This window comes from Mandrillus leucophaeus, unplaced genomic scaffold (assembly GCF_000951045.1).
Source record: "Mandrillus leucophaeus isolate KB7577 unplaced genomic scaffold, Mleu.le_1.0 Scaffold381, whole genome shotgun sequence".
NCBI classification, from domain to species: domain Eukaryota; kingdom Metazoa; phylum Chordata; class Mammalia; order Primates; family Cercopithecidae; genus Mandrillus; species Mandrillus leucophaeus.
In genome coordinates, this window is record NW_012104043.1 from 575,828 (window position 1) to 596,329 (window position 20,502).

Consider the following 20,502-nt stretch of genomic DNA (forward strand, 5'->3'; position numbering starts at 1 on the left):
GCCTTGGCCTTCCAAAGTGCTGGGATTACAGGCGTGAGTCACTGCGCCCAGCCTTTTTTTTTTTTTTTTGAGAAAGGGTCTCACTCTGCCACCTAGGCTAGAGTACAGTAGTGAGATCACGGTTCACTGCAGCCTGGACCTCCTGGACTCAGGTGATCCTCCCACCTCACTCTCCCGAGTAGCTGGGATCATAGGTATGCGCCACCGTGCCTGGCTCATTTTTGTATTTTTTTGTAGAGACCAAGGTTTTGACATGTTGCCCAGGCTAGCCTCGAACTCCCAGCTCAAGTGATTGGCAACCTTGGCCTCCCAAAGTGCTGGGATTACAGACATAAGCCACTGTGCTGGCCATGAATTCTTTTTGTAGTGTATTTAACTATGCTTCAGAGATTCAAACCCAGAAGCACATAATTCATAAGAACTGCTGGCTTTAATTTTAATGAGCTGTGGTAGAGTGTGAAATGGTGTGATTTTCAAAGGTAATTTCAAGGACTGTTTTAGTATCAAAGACGTTCTTCAGAACAGCCTAAGTGGCTTTGCTTATCATGTGACTGTGGATTCCAGTCTGTTATGGTACAAGGAGTTTGCAAAGTCATGATGTTCTCAGATGCTGGGCATGCAAGTGGTTATAAAAAAGGTCAAAACTCCAGGACAATTCAAAATATTTTACACTTCCAAGCTTAAAATGTCCCACATCTTTCTTCTTTCTTGTTGCCAAAATTTTTCACATTTGTGAAAGCAAAGTCCTTCATTATCTGCACCAAATTTTAATCCAAATGATTGAGATACTGCAACACATGATACTACATTATTGATGAATAGATTTTTAAAAACTATTCTAACTCAGCTACCAAAATACTCCATCAAATGAAAAGGCCATCACCAAGAGATGTATACTAGACTGCTCACAGTAGCACTATCTATAATGGCTCTAAATGGCAAACTGCCCTAATGTCCATCAGAAGAATGAATTCATAAATTACAGTATATCCACAGAATGGAAAACAAAATGATCTACAACTGCATACAACAATATGGAAGAATCTTACAAGTGTAATGTTGAGTCCAAGTAGCCAAAACCAAAAGAACACATACTTTATGTCTTTATATATAACAACATAAAGATAGGCAAAACTACCTATGCTGTTGAAAGCCAGCATAGAAACTCCCTTGGAAGAAGGCAGGTTGGAAGGCAGGTTGACGGGGTTCTCAGGTATTAATAATGTTTTGTTCCTTGATCTGGGTGCTGGATACAAAGGTGTCTGCAGACTGTGAAAATTCATGGAGCTGTCTACACTTAGGATATGTGCACTTTTTAAGACACATATTTCAATAAAATTTTTATGTTTTTAAATTCCAGGCCAGGTACAGCGGCTCATGCCTGTAATCCCAGCACTTTGGGAGGCTGACGTGGGCGGACTGCTTGAGTTCAGGAGTTCAAGACCAGCCTGGGCAACATGGGGAAGCCCCGTCTCTACAAAATATATAAACATAGCTGTGTATGGTTGAGCGTGCCTGTAGTCCCAGCTACTTGGGAGGCTGAAGAGGAGGATCACTTGAGCCTGGGAAGCAGAGGTTTCAGTGAGCTGAGACAGTGTCACTTCACTCCAGCCTGGGCAGGAGTAAAACCCTGTCTCAAGAAAAAGAAAAAAAGAAAAAAGAAAAAAATCCAGGAAGTCTATGAAAAGACGTCAGCTCAACATAATATTACTCAAGGTTATTACTATAATCTGTGAGCCATCAACGTGAAAGTCACTCTGTAACTGGGTTATTAAATGCACTGGATTCAGAACAGTTGTCCCTGGCCTAGAATAACTAAAATGCCAAATCAAGTTAATTCTTTATCTTTAAAATCTCTAATTTTCTGCTTTTCTCTCCCTTCAGTGACATTGTCATAGTTTAATCCAAGTCATCTTCCACCTTACATTTCATCTGTCATAATCTCCTAATCAGTTTCCCAATAGCTTATTTTAACTGTTCTTTGCACACTAACCAAAGTGATGTAAAGTCTAAACCCAGATTCTTTCAATTCTTTTTTTCGAATGCCTCAATAGAAGCCCATTAAATTTAAAATGTAATGCCAACTCCAAGCCCCCTTCTGCCTCATCTCCCTCACATCATGCTGCTCTTCCCCTCCCTCCATATGCTGAGGACACTTTGGCTTTCTTTCTGTTCTTCCAAAACGCCGGGCTGTCCCACCTAGAGACCTTTGTCTGTTGTCCCCTCTGCCCAGAACAATTCATCATTTTATTGGTTCCAAGGCTGAATGACTGATTGTTTAAATGCCATCTTATAACGTTCTCATATAACAACCGTATCTGAAGTCATCCCCCAGTGTCCACACCATGTCTATTTCTTTCCTTGACATGATTAGTTACTATTCAATGAGCTTGTTTACTTGTTGGTTTTCTCCCTTTTCTTTGTTAGACTGAAAATTCTATGAGGGTAGCTATCATGTCTATCTGTGTTAGGGGCGTATCCCCAGTGCCTAGCAAATGCCTGGCATACAAGACGTCCTTCAATAAACACAAAAATACTTGTTGAATGAATGAATAGACATTCCCGAAAGATCACAAGATACCTGTTCAGCCACGAAGAACACTGCACTGTGCACTACTTTTCAAAGACGTGGCAGTGAAATCAGATACCTTTCAAGCTCTAAGCCCAGGCAGTGCTGGCATTCCGTTCTCGGTTTCCTGGCTGTCACAACCACAGTCCCTTTGCCCGAAGTGAAACCCCCTCGGCGCTCCGCCCGCTGGCGAGGTACCAAGACTCGCGGCTCCACCCACCCACCGCAAAGCGCGCCCCCTCTTTGGCTGGGGAGCCAACCTCGGGAAGGCGGGGCGCCGCCGCGAGCCACCACTGGCCCAGGGCGATGTCGTTCCGCCACGCAGCTAGAAGACTGCGAAGTCAAATAGCAGCCGCGGGGAGGCTCGTTCCCACCGGCATCTGTGATTGGCTGCGATCGAGGGCCCAGGCAGCTGGCCAACCGTCTCGCCTAGCGCCGACTGGCTGGATCTGCTGTCAGTCAGCGGGAACAGACTTCTCCCTCTCCATCTGGTCAACTGCGGGAGAAAAATTTTCGAGAATTTCCAGCAGGCCAGGCAGTGGCCGCTTTGACTGCTTGCTTCGGAGATCCGAGACAACGGAGAAGGCACTCTTATTTACCGACCTAGAAAGCCCTTTCCCCGCCCTCCGTTAGCTAATTAAAACATTTTTCAGGGACATAGCCATCCAGAGGTAAGAGCCTAGAGAGTGCAATTCATTTATTTCTGCTAACCGTGTATTCTGTTCTTTATTGGCGGTCGCGGAATGGAGAGTAAACGGAGAAGGGTTTCCCGGGAGGGCGAAGGGGAGACGTCGGTTTCCGTTCCCCCGCCCCCCGAGTCGGTGCTTGGCCGGCGGTCTCTCTGGGTTCTCAGAGCGCCGCTTTCTTCCCTTTGGAGGTCAGGAGCAGCTAGTCGGGGTGGGGCGGGGCCCAGCTTGGCTGCAGCCCAGACTGCGCTTGGCCTAGAATGTGGCCGCAGGCTGGAGGGCCAGCGCGGCGCGAGCAGAGCAGGGTCGGTGGGCCGGGACTGGAGACCCTTGCCCCAGGCTCCGGAAGCGAGGATGCTACGGGGTGGGCGCCGCGTCGCCACCCGGGCGAGGGAAACGTGGCGACAACGGGCTCGGTACGCCCAGAGGGAGGTTGGGAGGCGGAGACCTGGCGGCGGAAGGTGCCGAGGGAGCCCAGCTATCTGCAGGGCTTCGCAGGCAGGCGACCGGGCGTGTGTTCTTCCCGCCGTGTGCCACCCTGGCCACTAGCCTGTCAGGGCCAGCGAGCCGAGCCCAGGATCCTGAGCTGTCCACAGGTGAGCTTTTCAGGTGGTCTGGCATCGGGAAAGATGCACAGCCCCGACTGGTTTTCATCCGAAGACTTGGGTTTTACTTTGTGCGGGGAGCATTGTAGTACTCAAGGCCTTGTAGCTGGTGATGTGTTTTTCAGCAGCCGCTTTCTGTAGATGAGAGAATTCATCGGAGGTGACAAAGAAGTTCCAGGTGGAAGTAGCCAGGGAATTTGCAGTCTCTAAAGCTCCACTGGCTTTTCTGAGCCTCCCACTATTAACGTGCAGCGTGGCCTCTTAGGTTCCTTCCGTCAGGGCAGAGGAATGAGGTGGTCCTTAGGTTTCAGAATGGGCGACTCAAGTGACAGATTACACTGACCATGAAAAAGAGCAATGAGGCCGGGCGCAGTGGCTCCCAGCACTTTGGGAGGCCAAAGCGGGCTTGAGCCGAGGAGTTCGAGACCAGCCTGGGCAACATAGCGAAACCTTCGGCTCTACAAAAAAATACAAAAAATTACCCGGGCGTGGTGGCATGTGCCTGTGGTCCCAGCCCCGGATGTTGAGGTGGGAGGATCGCTTGAGCCTGGGTGGTCGAGGCTGCAGTGAGCCGAGATCGCACCACTGCACTCCAGTCTGGGCGACAGAGCGAGACCCTGTCACAGAAAGAAAAAGAAAAACAGCCATGGTCCGTGGTATTCTAGTTAGGCAGCCGTGACAGGAAGAAGAGCAGCATGTGTGAGTGTGTGTGCCTGATAGAATACTTTAGTTATAATATTTGAGTAGTGAGTTCTCGCTAATGATTTTTTTCTTGCAACCTTAGTCATTACTGCTAATCACCCAGGCAACTTCCTTGACTGGAGTCCTTAGAGACGAGGAAACAAGAGAGGAGAGTGGCTAGTGACATAATAGACTGTGAAGGAAAGTTCTCAAAGGCATTATAAAGTTACAGGTTTGGGATACAGTCTGTGGCTTGTATGCATATTTACTAATGTGTCTGAAAAGATATCTATGGGAATAGAATACTAAGTACTTTTCTCTGGTCACATTTCAGCACTTTTCTCCAGTCACATATCTGGACATAGAAATATTCACATTAAACCTAAGGGGAGTCCTTCGGAGTTTTTATTGTTTTTTTCTTTTTTCCCCTCAGGTAAAGCAGTAAATTTTCTTTCCCTTCCTCCTAGCAGGGTATTGATAAAGAAGGTATTGGGGTCCAAATTAGCTGAAACACATTCTGGAAATTTCCATACTATTTGAATTCACTGGGATGCTTTAATTGATTTTCTAAAAAGGTCGATAAGTAAATACTTGGTTTAAGAATATTTAAAATGGCTGTGTTCTCATTGTGGAAGTTGTAGATACCTAAGTGCCACTTCATAATTGGGCAGATAGGAATGCTTTCTTAAAATATTTTTTCTAGAGGGATAAAATCTAAGCAGGTTTCAGAAGTTTAGAACTCCTGAATAATGTTAGCATGTGCTTAAACTGCCCTTTTGACCTGCTTTTAACGTACAAGAACAGTTTAACTCAAATCCAGTACACCTTCCTGCCAGAGACAGTGCTTTCCTCTTGGATGACTTGACTTCCAAAGATTGAATATAATGTTAAAATGGTTTATAAAAATAAAGTAGCCATGTTTTCCCATTAAAAGATTGAGCTAAATCTCCCCTGCTTACTTGAAAAGATTCCTTCTCTCTCTTAGTTTGCAGAATAATGAACTCATTCCAATTTTTAATTGCTGAACTGACAAAGACAATTCTTAGATGTTTGCTAATTTGTTCTCCACTCTTTTGTTGTAGAGAACACTGATTGCTTTTTTTTTTCCTTAAGGTTTTCGTTTTTCACATCACAAGTTCTACTACCCTTGCCTTGCTCGTCAAAGCATAGTCATTTCTATGGGCATCAGCAGAGCTGTGGGGTCTATGATGGTAGATCCCGATTTTGAAGCTCTAGAGGAGGAAAGTTTTCTTAATGTGCAGGTTTAATTCAAAGTTGTTTTTTACTTTGGGAACTCCAGCTGCCTTTGAATTGTTTCTTAGGGAATATGGAGGGGATTGGTATGATTTAGTTACATTGCAGATGGAAAAGGACATGGAGTCACTTCATAACCTCTCTTGTTTACCTAAGCGATGCTGACCTGTTTTTTTTGTTTGTTTTTTTTTATGAACTAGCTATATATCTGGGTCATATTTCATCTCTGTCAATAATATGTCTTAAAGTAGGTGTTTTCCTATGACTGCCTGCTTTCTGAGATGATTATAGAAACAATACACGAGGAAGGATGCCAGGTTGATGATTGATTTTAAAATATGCAGGTTTTTAACCTTACAGAAAGTGCTCAATTTGCATTTTATCTCATTTCTTAAAAATGTTTCCAGTTGATATTTGTTCTCTGTTAGAATGCAGTTCTACTTTATTATTAAAAAAAAAAATTGGGGGGAGGATAAAAGGAGATAAAAAGGCAAGAATATACTAGAAGGGCTGCAGAAAAACTTTAATATTTATTTATTTGTAATTCCAGAACTCTGGTTTAAAGTAGGTGCATGACTGCAAAGTAGCCCGAGGCTGAATATGGCATATCTCCTTTCAGACTGAAGCCAAAACAATAGTATTTTGCTAATCTCAAGTTAACTCTTCAAATATGAATATTTTCTAATAAATGTATTTATTTAAATTTCTTTTTTTTTCCTATATGATATAAAACTGCTTTGGGAATTATCGCCAAATAATTAGTACGTCTATTACCTGGTAGATTGTATTATAGTTTGAAATCTCAATTCATCACCTGTAGTTAATATAATTGGTTTTATAAATTTTTTTTTTAACACACCATTGCTGGCTTGAATCCATAATTGTTGCTGAATAAGATCTAGCTCTCAATTAGAAGCAAAAGAACAAACATCTCTTGCAATGGAATGTGTTATTTCTCTCTCTCACTCTCTTTTTCTTTTTTTAAATAGACAGCGTCTTGCTCCATCGCCCAGGCTGGAGTGCAGTGGTGTGATCTTGGCTCACTGCAGCCTCCACCTCCCAGGCTCAAGCAATCCGTCCACCTCATTTTTGTAGAGATGGGGTTTCACTATGTTGCCCAGGATAGTCTCAAATTCCTGGGCTCAAGCAATTCTCCCACCTCAGTCCCCTGAGTAGCTGGGACTATAGACATGCGGAACCATGCCTAGCTAATTTTTGTATTTTTAGTGGAGACGGGGTTTTGCAAGGTTGTCAATGGCTGGTCTCCAACTCCTGGCCTCAAGTGATTTGCCTGCCTCGGGCTCTCAAAGTGCTGGGGTTACAGGTGTGAGCCTATACAGGTCTAGCCTGTACAAGTCTAGCCATGTTACTTCTCTTTAATAACCAGAGATGCTGTGTCTCTGCCACTCTCCAACCCCCCACCAATGTTGTCTTATAAAGAAATGAATTTCAGCCTTATATGCAGGATCTTGGCCAAAAGGCCAAGAAGGGGTGACTTCCTAAGTCTTTGATGATACATTACTGTTTTGGTTGCCATCTTTATTCTAAATTCTGTGGTGGCAGAGCTCATGTATTTTTTATTGCTTAAATATCTAAAGATTGATGCCAGGCTTTCTGGTGCATGCTTGTAATTCCAATTCTTTGGAAGGCTGAGGTGGGAGGATCACTTGAAGCCAGGAGTTCAAGAGCAGACTGGGCAACAAAGTGAGAACCCATCTCTACAAGAAATTAAAACAAATAAATGTCTAAGGATGTTCTTTGGAACCTTATTCTTTCTTTTGCCTGTTTTACCCACCAAAAGAAGTAATGGCCTTCCCTATACATAGCTAGACTGATTTCCAAAAATTCACTTGAAAGTAATTGTTTGAAATCTGTAGTGCATTTTCTCATAACTGCACTCAAGCTGGGTTTCATTTGTGTATGTTTATACCTTTTGGAAAGATACATTTTTTCAAGTTCATTTTTTATTGTGAAATAATATAAACATAGGATTGAGAATAATATAACATCTGTAGACCATCCACCAACATCATCAAATCTTAGTATTCTGCCGCCTTTTTAAGTTGATTTTAAATGAATAAAGTAATAGAACAGAATCCTATGGAGACAGATTTTTTATTTGTATGGAAAATTCCCAGAAATAACCTTACCTGCAGTGGGGTAGGAATTTCCCATTCAGGTAGGAATAACACCCTGTAATGCCAAGAGAGACTTTAGGATTGAGTTTCGGGGTGGAGTCCAGAAATGGGGGTATAAAGTAATAGTTTCAAAGAAGTGTAGTCTCAAGTGTTGGTGGGTTGCTAGGGTTGGGGAAAGGAGAGCTGCAGTTGTGAATGTAAATACATAGTTCACTTGTTCAGAAATCAGGGCTGCTTGTCACAAATGCAGTGCTGCCAGGTTCCTGAGATCACACCCACACACCCTCCTAGTGAGAGAGTCTACCAGGAAGGGGAGCATTGAAACTGGCTTATCTTTGTGCCTCTGGGGTGTTTGCACACCAATTTATATTTACCATAGTAATATAGTATGTAAAGTTTAGTAGGTTGAGAAATCTTAAAATAAAACTTAGATTTATCCTAGATTATGTTTTTGCTAAAACTTGGCCATTCTTTGGAAACAGAACTATTTTAAGTATTCTGTTAGCCTGTTATTTTTTCCTGAAGAGACTTTGTTGCTATTGTTAATATTTACCCCTACCTTTTCTTGAAAGCAATGGAGTTAATGAAGGGAAGTATATTTATTTATACCTAAATTCTGTGTCCTTGCTACTGGAAGTGTAACTTGCAGACAAGCAGCTTCCGTATCACCAGGGTATTAGTTAGAAATGCAGAATGACTCCACCTCATAGCCACTGGGTCAGAACCTACATTTTAACAAGTGATTGCAGGTTCAAGTTTAAGAGACACATGTTCTGTATACGTGCACACCATCAAATTTTAATAGAATTTAAATGCTGTGAATGGGGTAGGAAAATCGATTCATTTTTGATCCACTGTTCTTAGAAGTAGGCTATTGGATGCCTACCCAATGTAGAACATAAATATATGTATTTTCTGTCAAATCCTTTATGACCTTCATTTTTGGTAATATTTGATGACATATCAGTTATATTCAAAATTTCTGATGGTCTCTCTCTCTCCCTCCCCCTTTTCTTCTCCTCCTCTCCCCCTCTCTCCCTCTGTCCCCTGCAACTTGCATCATTTTTCTTGAAGACATTCCATTATTGTTCCATTGACCTTTCCCTCATCACTGAGTCCTTTGGAGCTGAGTTATGTCAACAGCTGCCTTAATTACTTTGGTCAGAAGTGGTGGGAACCAGGTGAGAAGGAGAGTGCTGCTAAGCTCCCGCCTGCTGCAGGACGACAGGCGGGTGACACCCACGTGCCACAGCTCCACTTCAGAGCCTAGGTGTTCTCGGTTTGACCCAGACGGTAGTGGGAGTCCAGCTACCTGGGACAATTTTGGGATCTGGGATAACCGCATTGATGAGCCAATTCTGCTGCCACCCAGCATTAAGTATGGCAAGCCAATTCCCAAAATCAGCTTGGAAAACGTGGGGTGCGCCTCACAGATTGGCAAACGGAAAGAGAATGAAGATCGATTTGACTTCGCTCAGCTGACAGATGAGGTCCTGTACTTTGCAGTGTATGATGGACACGGTGGACCTGCAGCAGCTGATTTCTGTCATACCCACATGGAGAAATGTATTATGTATGTACAATGACTTTAACTCCTGACTTTGCAGTTCCCCCATGCTTCCTACTTAAACTTTCACCCTTTGACTGAGGCTTCCAGGGTAAACATCGTTACTTGAGTGATTGCATGCTGCTGCTTCATGAATGAGCAGTAGTTAAGTGTGCCATTTATTTCTTATGGTTATCACAATTTCAGAAATGCATGTTTTAACAACTCCCCTGGGGAAAGCATTAACCAAAATTTATAGCACTTAATTTGTGATTATTTTAAGTGAAGTGGCATAATGTACACGAGATAACCTATGAGAAGCATTTAACTCCCATCAGTGTAGGACGTCTAAGTGCTTCAGTGAATGGTAATTACTGTTTCAAGTGGTGTGAATAGCTTTGAATACTTGACTTGTTGAAAATAGCTTTGGATGATTGGCATTAGTGTGGAAAAAATGCATTTAATGCAGGCATTTTGGAGCTCTTTAGTTTATTTACTTCAACTATTATTAATGCATTTTTGAGGATCACATGACTGCTAAAATCGAATGAGGGAGAACATGTGATGGAGTTATGACCATGTGACTATATTTGACTTCCCAATGACCATTTCTTGACTTCCTGTGTATACCTCATTCCACGAAAGAACTCATAATAGGAAGGAACTCTTGACCTCTCAGAGTTGTGGTACTGAGGATTAATTCTTCAAGGACAAGGACTTGGACTTTGATTTTTGTGCCCTTAAAAGCTTATCAGAGTGCCTGATACTTAGTGGATTCTCAATAAGTATTCCTTAGCCAGTAAGTCTTCAGCATTTGACTGGAAAATCATGAGGCCCATTGTGTGGAATGACTGCTAGCTAGAGTAACAGTGAGGAGAGAAACCTATTGTAAAATGATTATTTGAGGCTCTTTTTTTTCCTCCCCACAAAGCGATTTGCTTCCTAAGGAGAAGAACTTGGAAACTGTGTTGATCTTGGCTTTTCTAGAAATAGATAAAGCCTTTTCGAGTCATGCCCGCCTGTCTGCTGATGGTATGTAAAACTGTCACATTTCTTGGGTCCTAGGGAGTATGTAGGGTGGGGGAGGAGTAAAAAGGCAACAATTTAAGTCCTTTGGGGGAGGGGATTTTAATGTACAATTGTTTGTAAGGATTTATATAGAAATGAGTTTATATGAAGATTCACATTAAATGCCATTGGGAATCCAAATTAATGTTAATACCTCACTTTTAAATGAAATATATTAGAGAGTTCTTCAGAAAGAGAAGCCCCAAAACAGTTCTGATGTTGTACTTTAGTTTTTAAAAGATTTAAAAAATGTTTAATCTGTTTGCTCATTTTATGGACAAAATGCCCATACTATGAGTTTTGTTTTGGGTTTTTGTTTTTTTTAGATGGATCTGGTGACCAAGTGCTGAAATACACTACAGGGTAATCACATCTAGCTAGGATAGTCATTGTCCAACAAGAAGAAAATTGCAAATAGGTCCTAAATAGAAAAAGACAATGGTTAATATGCACTAATTTGGATAATTAGAAGGAAAATATTTTTCTGTCACTCCTTGAAAAGCTCAATCTTGCAGCTTTCCTCTGGTAACTAGTGATATTTTCAGCATAAGGGCATGCTAGCTGAATTTAAAATTTTGTGTATACTGCATGTCCTTAAATTTTGAAAGTGAAATGTTTCTGGTTTTGACTAAATTTATCAAAACAATTTCAGGAAAATACAGCAAATGTTTTCTAGTTAGCTAGCCTCAAATCTTTTGCTGTTAAATTTAACCCTGAAAATTTCTGTACCAGTGAAATGAATGTGTGCATGTAACCTTGTAAATGATTTGAAAATGAATCATGCAGTAATTTTGATCTATATTTGGTTCATCCTTTTCTTAAAAAAACACAAAAAACAAAAAACCACATGCACCACAGAAATGTCATTTTCAGAGTCTTCAACTGGAATACATAAGGATAGAGATTCTCTGCATTTCATAGTGAAGGAACTAAAGATTAGAATGGTCAAGGTCAGTTCAGAGTTAGGGCTGAGATTTTCCTGACAACCAGCATTCTCTCTCTCCTCTCATGAGGAAAGGAGAAAGTAACTCTGGGATGGCTCTATTTGCCATCTTGAGATTTTTCCTGAGGTTTTTTTGAGAACCTTACTATCACAGTCCTCAGGAAAGCATTACAGTCCACTCTGTTCAGGGATATGTTTTCCAGTTTGTAGATTATTTAGGCCCATTTTCTTTTCTCTCATTCCTTTGGAATTTTTTTTTTTTTCTTTCAACTGGATCCTTACCTTTAAGAAGACAGAAGTTGAAAGAGGTAAACTTCATGCATAAGATTTAGCTCTTGTTCCAAATAGTTAAAACACATGAAGGAGAAGGGGAAATAGAATGTTTTCTTACAGTTTTATTTTTATTACTTCCTGAATTTTGGTATGCTCTTATTTCATATTAACCAAGTTGGCTGTGAGTCTGGCTATGTCTCACCCCACAATGTTTATTGACTGTAGTGCCAGTGGTGTGCCCCAGCTGTTCTGTAAATAGCTGCAGCTTACTCGGCAAGGTTTTTGGATAAGAATGTCCAAATTTATCCCAGGCATGTGACCACCAACCAAAAACACTGACCTTCTCGGTGCCATCAGCCTTTTTTAAAAGTATCTAGTCAATGTAGATGCTTAAACCAAACAGTGATTGACTTGATGTAAAATATGACAGGACTCCTTTTATTATTGAATAAAGTATAACTCAATAGAATTTTGAACTTAAAAAATTTTATTAACTTGCCTATCTTAAAATAAACTTTCTAAAGATACCTTTGTCACAAAAACAATTAAACAGCCGTGTAAAGAAATTAATCACAAAAATGTAATTCATATGCTGACTTAAGCAGCACATACACTAAAATTGGAATGATACAGAGATCAGCATGGTCCTTGTGTAAGGATGGCACACAAGTGCAGGAAGCATTCCATATTTTTTATTCTTAATAAAATTAATTCATTTGTAATAAAGAAATTAAAATTCATTATTTAATTTAATTCCTCTGTCATATGCTTTGAGGTAATGATCCCAGAACATTCTTAAGATATTTTAAAATGGATTTTTCTTATAATGGTAATTTGTTTGAAAGTATAATGGAGCAAGACAGGATGGTGCTCTTAGTGTGTACTACAAGAAAAATTCTATTATAATATTGTTATTAAATCTTATTTTGTTAAATTGTTATTAAAATTTTATTTTGTTATTAAATCTTATTTTGTATATATTCTTATTGGTCTGTGTTTTTTAAAAATTAGTGTTTTGAGAACATTTAAAAATTTTGTTCTTAATAAGTTGCCAAAGCCTTCAAAGATGGCAAAAATTGTCTTTTGATATTTAGGGCCTGTTTTATCAAATACATTAAAGCCACTAAAGATAGAATGCCATATGTTGTGTAACTGTTCAATTTGTGGATATTTTAAAATGTCATTTTATATTTCAAAGTTATTATTTAAGTTTAAAACTTTGGTTTTTAGCAAGAACTGAAGCAGTATCAGTATTATAAGAGTGGATAATATTCTTTTCAGCCTATGTATATAGATAGGACCAGTGCCAGTGAAACAAAATTTTGTAGTAAGTGCAGTTTACCCTCTCCAGTTTCTTTCATCTTTTCTCTTTTAGTATTAACCCCTTTCCCCTCCTCTTGAACCCTTCCTGTGAGGTGAAGGACTGTGGCTTATTCATTTTTGAATCTCCAGTGTGCAGCACCCTGCATAGAACCTGGCAGGTACTCAATAATTATTTGGATTGAACTGAGATCTCCACTGCCTACTCTTTCTCACTGAAGTCACTGTAATTTTTTCTTTGATTATCATATAGCTGATTTAATCAAATTATTAATAAAATATATGCATTTTAATGAGCTGTCACTCCTGGGTGGATTTGAATTTTAATTAGCAGACACCTGAAAAAGGCTTAGTTAAACCATAGAAGTGAATCACTAATGTTGAGATTTTAGGTATAAAAGAGAGGCACGCCCCTCAGTCCTACTGAAGCAGCATTGTTTGTCTGACGTAATACTTGAGTTTCATTGTCTCATGCCAAGGAAATCAAGGACGAGGACACACAAGGAGTGAGGTTAAGAGTGGAGACTTAATAGGTGAAAGAAAGAGAAAAGCTCTCTCCTCAAAAAGAGGGGCCCCAAACAGATTTCTAGTCCATGGTGAAGTACAGTAGGCTTTATGGGTGAGCTTGAGGAGGCAGTGTCTGATTTACATAGGGCACAAAAGATTGGTTGGACCAGATGTGCCACTTGCATAGTACACGAAAAACTGGTTAGGGCTAGGTATGCCATTTGCATAGCGCACAAAAAACTGGTTAGGGCTAGGTGTGCAATTTGCAGAGCGTTCAATAATCTGGCCACACCCACCCTAATCTTTTTTTATGCAGATGGGTTCTCTACCTGGCCAGTGCCATGTTGCCCATTTCTTTACTGTACACATGGTGACAAAGAAAAGGGAAGATGGAGCATATTGAACATACTTGGCCCCAGGTAGCCCTTTTCTTTTACTTTCTTTCTTTTTTTTTTTTTTTTCCGAGACAGGGTTTCACTCTAGTCTCCCAGGCTAGAGTGCAATGGCGCAGTCTCAGCTCACTGCAACCTCCATCTCCCAGGTTCAAGTGATTCCCCTGCCTCAGCCTCCAGAGTACCTGGGATTACAGGCGCCTGCCACCACGCCTGGCTAATTTTTGTATTTTTAGTAGATACAGGGTTTTGCCATGTTGGTCAGGCTGGAATCTAACTCCTGACCTCGGGTGATCCATCCGCCTCAGCCTCCCTAAGTGCTGGGATAACCAGCGTGAGCCATCACTCCCAGCCCAGGTAGTCCTTTTCTATTGGCACAGCTGCTGGCATTCACCTGCGCAAGCTTCCAGCTTGCTTATTTATGTTTGTAGCTCAATTTTTCAGGTTGCTCTTTGTTAGAAAAGAAATGGTTTGGAGGCTGCTTTTTGTTACAAAGGAAGCCTTGCCAAGGACTCCTTTACCCTTACTATCTGCCTAAATAATTTATTTCTAGCTCCTGTATCAATACCATATTAACTTCCTTAAGTGAAATTAAAACATTCTTGTCTCTTCTCAACTTCAATTCCAAAGCTGTTACAGCTACATAAAGAACTTCAAATTGTCTTATTAACATTTAAAATATTTACTGTTGAATGGCACTGCTGTTGCCCGGCACTGCTGTTGCCCAAGCAATTTCACATTCAAGTTACGCTTAGTGAGAGCTCTTCTCTCCCAAGCATGTGCAAGTTCAGTGTGGGCAAGCGACTTTTATGTGCATTCAGTCCTTTCAAAAATGAGACGATGCCAACCACAGATGCAGCATGTCCTGGATGACTGATCTGTAAAATATAATAAAAGCTTATCGTTTGAGTAGAATAAAATAATTTACTGTTGTAGCTGGGGATATTTTGAAAAGAATAAAATCAAAATGCCACTTATCAAGAAATGGCAAGAACAAGATTCCCTTGCCCTTAAGAAATTGTCAGCTATTTTTATTGCTTTTTTGTTAAAGCATTTTAAACCTGTCCTTAGTTATCAGTAGCAAATTTCATCACCATCTTTTAATTTTTAAAATTCAATTTATACCAGTATTGTCTACTTTTACAATTAATAAAAGCAGCCAGTAAATCCGGATGATATCCCACCAGTCTGTTGTTTATAAACAGATAGCCACTTAGAACAAACTAGATGGTAGAAAATTAGGTTATAATTCTGTATTTCCTATAAGCTCTTCAGAGTGTTTCCAGATTGCTTAAACTTTGAAAGCAACAAAGTTCCGAAAGGGACAAATGGAACAAAAAGAGAAGACTCACTCTGACATTCAGAGTGGGGGACATTGATGGCATTACGAGTCTCACCAGAAACTTTTATGTTCCTCATATCCTGTGACCTCTTTATGAAAGAATTAAACTACAAAAGAACCAGGGCTGTAAACACAGCATTTTTGAATCCCCTATGCCGGGACAGTCAAAAGAAGAACAAATAGGGAGAGTGTTGATGAGATGTTCTTATTGTGCTGCTACTGCTTCAGCTCATTACTTTGATTTTGGTGTTCATGAGTCATGAGTCTAGAACGCCCATTTTTAATAAATATTGAAACTGTATTGGTTTATACATAGTATTATTTATACAATTGAGTAATTACTAGGGGTCATTATACTTTGAAAAATATAGCTTTTGCTCTTTATGTTGGCATTCAAAATCTTGATCATTTTTCTTTTGATGTGTCGACCTGCAACACTGGGGGAAAGAGAGAGCTGCAGAAATACCCATTTTGTGAATTATATAAAATTATAAACTTGAGTCTCACTAGCCTTTATTTAAACAATGAATTTAAATTAATCATTCTACTCAAAACTTCCTTCTAGGTGCTAAATCTCTGCATTAAGCACCATTAATAAATGCATTACTCCTTGTATCTGGTATAGCAGGTGCTTTGATTTCTTCTGGATATATATTTAAGTCCCAGTAATTTGGTGGTATACTGTAGTTTACATCCTGTTTGTCAGATACAAATTCTTCCATGCTGTAACTATAGATTTACCTTTCTATTATTGAGACAATTCTGATATTGCTACCAAACAAATTTACAGTGCATTTTTTTTTAACTCAGTAAAGGTAGTGATTTACTGTGTTTAAGACCAACTATTTCAGTGAATGTGTATATGCATGAGTGTTTTTGTGAGTGTGTTAAATGTATGTCTGTGTCACCATTTGTGTGTCTTGGTACAGATACATTTTTATACAGTTTTTTCAACCTTAGAAACCACAAAATTAAGAAAGAAATGTTACCCTGTGATGAAAAAATAGACTCAACTACAAAATACCATCAACTGGAACAAACTGAGTTTTGGAATAATTGATTTGGCATCTCCTGGAATATTATATAATTTGCTAGTTAAATTTTCACCAAAATAAAAAACCCTTCCCTTATTTTGCAGCTCTTTCTCTGCTCTCCCTTGTGTTGCAGGTTTGTAATGTTTGAGCACAATTCCTGGGTGAAATTCCTATTTGCCTCTGTGCGTGTTATTTGTGGCAGAGAACTGTGCCTGGTCAGCAGCTCTAGACCTGGAGCCCGTGGACACTATATGCTGGGCTTCAGTGGAAACAGAGATCTGCTTAATTTTGTCCCAGGTGAAGGAGTCCAGCGGTTCCTAGCCTGGACTACGGGAAGGTTCCCACATCTCTTTGTCCCATTAGTTGAGATGACTTGCAGTAGAAATTGTCCAGTGAGTGTTAAGAACTTATTGAAAGATGTCTTAGTTTTCTAGTTTTGTTGTTAGGACAAAAAGTGAGAATTTTTACTTCCATGTTAAATGTTAAATGAAAATGAATGCTGATTCAATATTTACATTCTTAAATGCTTAGCAAATCAGAATTGACAGTTAGTTTTGAAGCCTTTCCTATAAATCCTGGGATTTTGGAACTGTGAAGTTGGGTTGGTAAAAACTCAAAACTCTTAAAATTCCTAGGTGACAGCCATGAATTACAAACCTAAATAAGTAAACTTTTACTTATGAAATTTTAACTCTTTTTACTGTGGCCAATAATAAACCATTTTTAAGAAAGCTATTGCAGATGGTTTAAACAAAGGGAAGGAATGTTAAATTCCCAGGACAGGTAGCATCTGAATAAATGCCTGTGTTCCCTTACTTGGCTCTTTAAATCATTTGAAATTTATAGCTAGTCAAACTGTAAAGACTCCACTGCTGTATAGTCGTTTGGGTAATTTAAAGTTAAGAGTTAACGTTTGTAATATAAATATCACTAATACTTATGCTAAAACATTTATGTTATATGGTGGACAAATATGTCTTTCAGCATTGCAGAAATATTACATTGGCACAACAGTTCCAAAATCAAGAGAAAAATGGAAAGATAGTGCAACTATAAATGTTATTTCTCAAGAAAGTTCAGCATGACTATAAAAGATTAAGTAGAGTTTATTCATGCTTTTCCATCTTTTCTGATTAAAGCAGGCATTTTAATATACTGATTGGAAAAATCTATTTATGTATATATCTCCTTCCAATGCATTACTGATAAAGTTTTCAAAATTATCTTTTTGGGGAAAAAAAAAAACTTGGAAAGATTGAGTCTTAATCAGTCAAATCAGTAGCACTTCGTTTTTCCTAAATCTACTTTTAAAATCAAAGTCATCTTTGGAATGTTTTAAAGAGTTAAGAGTGTTACCAAAGACAATACCTGCTTTAAATAAGTTATCTTTTCCAATTTCTTCTACTTTGTTTTATTTTTTAGCCCATAATTTCACAATATTCTCACTTTTGACAAGGCTCAATGCAAATTAACAATTTTTAACAAATGATAAAGAACTTAGGGCAGACACTGTTAGAAGAAATCAAAGGAAGATGCAGAAATGCAGTCTGAGTTTGACGGAGAAAACAGTGGTGACCTCAAGCCCAGTAACAATTAATTTTATTTGTTATTAGAGAAAATTCATATTCGTGGGATGCTCTGGGCCTAAGCAGGACTCCAAGAGTTGCAGCTGGCAGTACTGCCCTGCGTTTGAAGACCGTCTCTTTGTATTAGAACTTCCTGGAGTTAGGAGTATTAACTACACCAAGTTTATGAGAAACTAGAATGAACTTCATTCTCCACCTTCCCCTCCCCTCCCCGCCCAGATTTTCTGCTCCTGTAATGATGGTTGTAACTTTGTTTCATGTCTAGGGAGGACAAAGATAAACAGAAAAGAATGTGAGCCTGTAACTATTTTAGGATTTTTTGATGAACATTTATAAAATTAAAACAGTTTTAGAAGCATACAGAGGTAGACTATGCAAATGATATACCCTTGGCATATCTCACTTAGCCTACTAACTGATAATATGTTCACAGGATAGGAGTAAAAAATGAAAGAGAAAACCTTCTAAATCCATAGACTATGGAAAAGTCAGCTTGCCTCAGTGGGCTCAAGTAGACCTAAGTCATCCCACCATCATAGTCAACGTAATTAAATTTTAGTACTTTCAGTCCGGACACCAGATATCCATTAAGGTGTTGTTATAAGTTCAAGTCAGCTCTACTTGATATGAATAGAGGCCATTTGTAGATAGTGATGCAGTGTTTGCCAAGTTAGGTTAGCAACCTTTCTGTTTGCATGGAGCCTTGTTACTGAATTAAATACTTGTTTCTCTGCATGCTGTTACTTACATAGTTCATTTGCATTTTATTTGCTTAGCTCTAGTTAAATTAGAATGATCTACTCCAGCATTAGTTTATCATGCTTGTGTTTTATTTTGTAATAAAAATTCCATATCCAATCATTTGACTGTCACTAACTTGTACTCTTTTGTTCATAATACTCGTAGCAACTCTTCTGACCTCTGGGACTACTGCAACAGTAGCCCTATTGCGAGATGGTATTGAACTGGTTGTAGCCAGCGTTGGGGACAGCCGGGCTATTTTGTGTAGAAAAGGAAAACCCATGAAGCTGACCATTGACCATACTCCAGAAAGAAAAGATGAAAAAGAAAGGTACTACCACCACTGATCCATCATATCATTCTATGTGGATGATGTTTTTAGTTCATAATAGTTTTTAAACCAATGTCATGGTTAAGTTTAACAGTGACTTGGTTTTCTTTTTTTTTTTTTTTTGGAGATGGAGGAGATGGAGTCTCACTCTGTCGCCCAGGCTGGAGTGCAGTGGCCGGATCTCGGCTCACTGCAAGCTCGGCCTCCCAGGTTCACGCCATTCTCATGCCTCAGCCTACCGAGTAGCTGGGACTTCAGGTGCCAGCCATCACACCCAGCTAACTTTTTGTGTTTTAGTAGAGACGGGATTTCACCATGTTAGCCAGGATGGTCTTGATTTCCTGACCTCGTGATCCGCCCGCCTCAGCCTTCCAAAGGGTTCTCTACATATCATATCATTGTCATTTAACTTTTAACAGGATCAAGAAATGTGGTGGTTTTGTAGCTTGGAATAGTTTGGGGCAGCCTCACGTAAATGGCAGGCTTGCGATGACAAGAAGTATTGGAGATTTGGACCTTAAAACCAGTGGTGTCATAGCAGAACCCGAAACTAAGAGGATTAAGGTAAGAAAGGACCTGCAAACACTTGATAAACCTGCAGAGAGTGAATATAGGAATGTCTCTGCTGCATCTTTTTGGAAGCCTTAACTGAAGCCAAATGATTTTTAAAAGGGAAGATTTGATTTATCAAATAAATGATTTAAAAAATCATTTTTATATGATTTTTAAATTTATGGAAGGATAAAAAAACTTTTCAGGTAAAATAAGATGCTATTATTCTGGCCTAATATATTGTAGAGGACAAAACAAATTCTTTTTTTCCCCCTTTTTAGGTGGTTCTTAGTTGAGACACTTTCTTGAAAATAAAAGTCAGATTAATTCAACAACAAACAGACATTTGCGCATGCTGTACCCATTGTGTGGGGAAAGTCCTCAGTGAAAAGTATTTCTCTCTCAAGGCAGTGGCTTAGGAGCTTTGCTTAAATTGTATTTAAATAAAGAACCATAAATCCTGCATAGTGACAAGATAAAGAAGAGAACAGTTTCAGTCTTTTAAAAGTCAGGAAAATGTGGGGAGATAGTAAAACCTGTTCCCAGATTTCCCTGGTGCCTGCTGGTTCCTTCTCTGGACCGATAAACAAGTGCTGTCTTCAGTAAAGAAGGATTGATGTCCTGCCACTGGGCAAGTAGAGGCTGAGGAGTTGTACCCCTGCCTTTTCAGTGACTTGACTTTAGCAATCTTCAATACTTAGGGGAGAAATATTTTGGTTTCCCTCAGTATGAAGTGTCAGGTTTTTGTTTCACCCCAGCTATGGAATTCTCCTGGTGGAATGGTCCTGCTGTTCTTCCTCACCTGCACCCAATCAACCAGCATCACCTGCACCCAATCAATCAGCATCACTTGCACCCAATCAGCCAGCATCACCTGCACCCAATCAGCCAGCATCACCTGCACCCAGCCAGCACCACCTGCACCCAATCAGCC

At 39.7% G+C, this 20,502-nt stretch overlaps 1 protein-coding gene and 1 long non-coding RNA gene across 3 annotated transcripts in view; one reads left to right on the forward strand and one right to left on the reverse strand.

Moving 5' to 3' along the window:
• The window catches only part of LOC105547223, a 57,427-nt gene extending 54,726 nt beyond the window's left edge, over nt 1-2,701 (reverse strand). Inside the window, exon 1 of the long non-coding RNA XR_001007193.1 lies at nt 2,582-2,701. This is a non-coding gene — a long non-coding RNA (uncharacterized LOC105547223). The remainder of the gene's footprint in view (nt 1-2,581) is intronic.
• Nucleotides 2,702-2,814: 113 nt separating this feature from the next.
• The window catches only part of PPM1K (protein phosphatase, Mg2+/Mn2+ dependent, 1K), a 22,719-nt gene continuing 5,031 nt past the window's right edge, over nt 2,815-20,502 (forward strand). Inside the window, exons 1-5 of one of the 2 annotated variants that reach the window (XM_011990725.1) lie at nt 2,815-3,240; nt 9,008-9,506; nt 10,411-10,511; nt 18,851-19,016; nt 19,436-19,580. In XM_011990725.1, the coding sequence (XP_011846115.1) occupies nt 9,067-9,506; nt 10,411-10,511; nt 18,851-19,016; nt 19,436-19,580 (852 nt within the window). In that variant the 5' untranslated portion in view covers nt 2,815-3,240; nt 9,008-9,066. Of the gene's footprint in view, nt 3,241-3,384; nt 3,852-9,007; nt 9,507-10,410; nt 10,512-18,850; nt 19,017-19,435; nt 19,581-20,502 lie in introns of those variants that run through there. The other variant, XM_011990726.1, reaches the window with a different exon arrangement.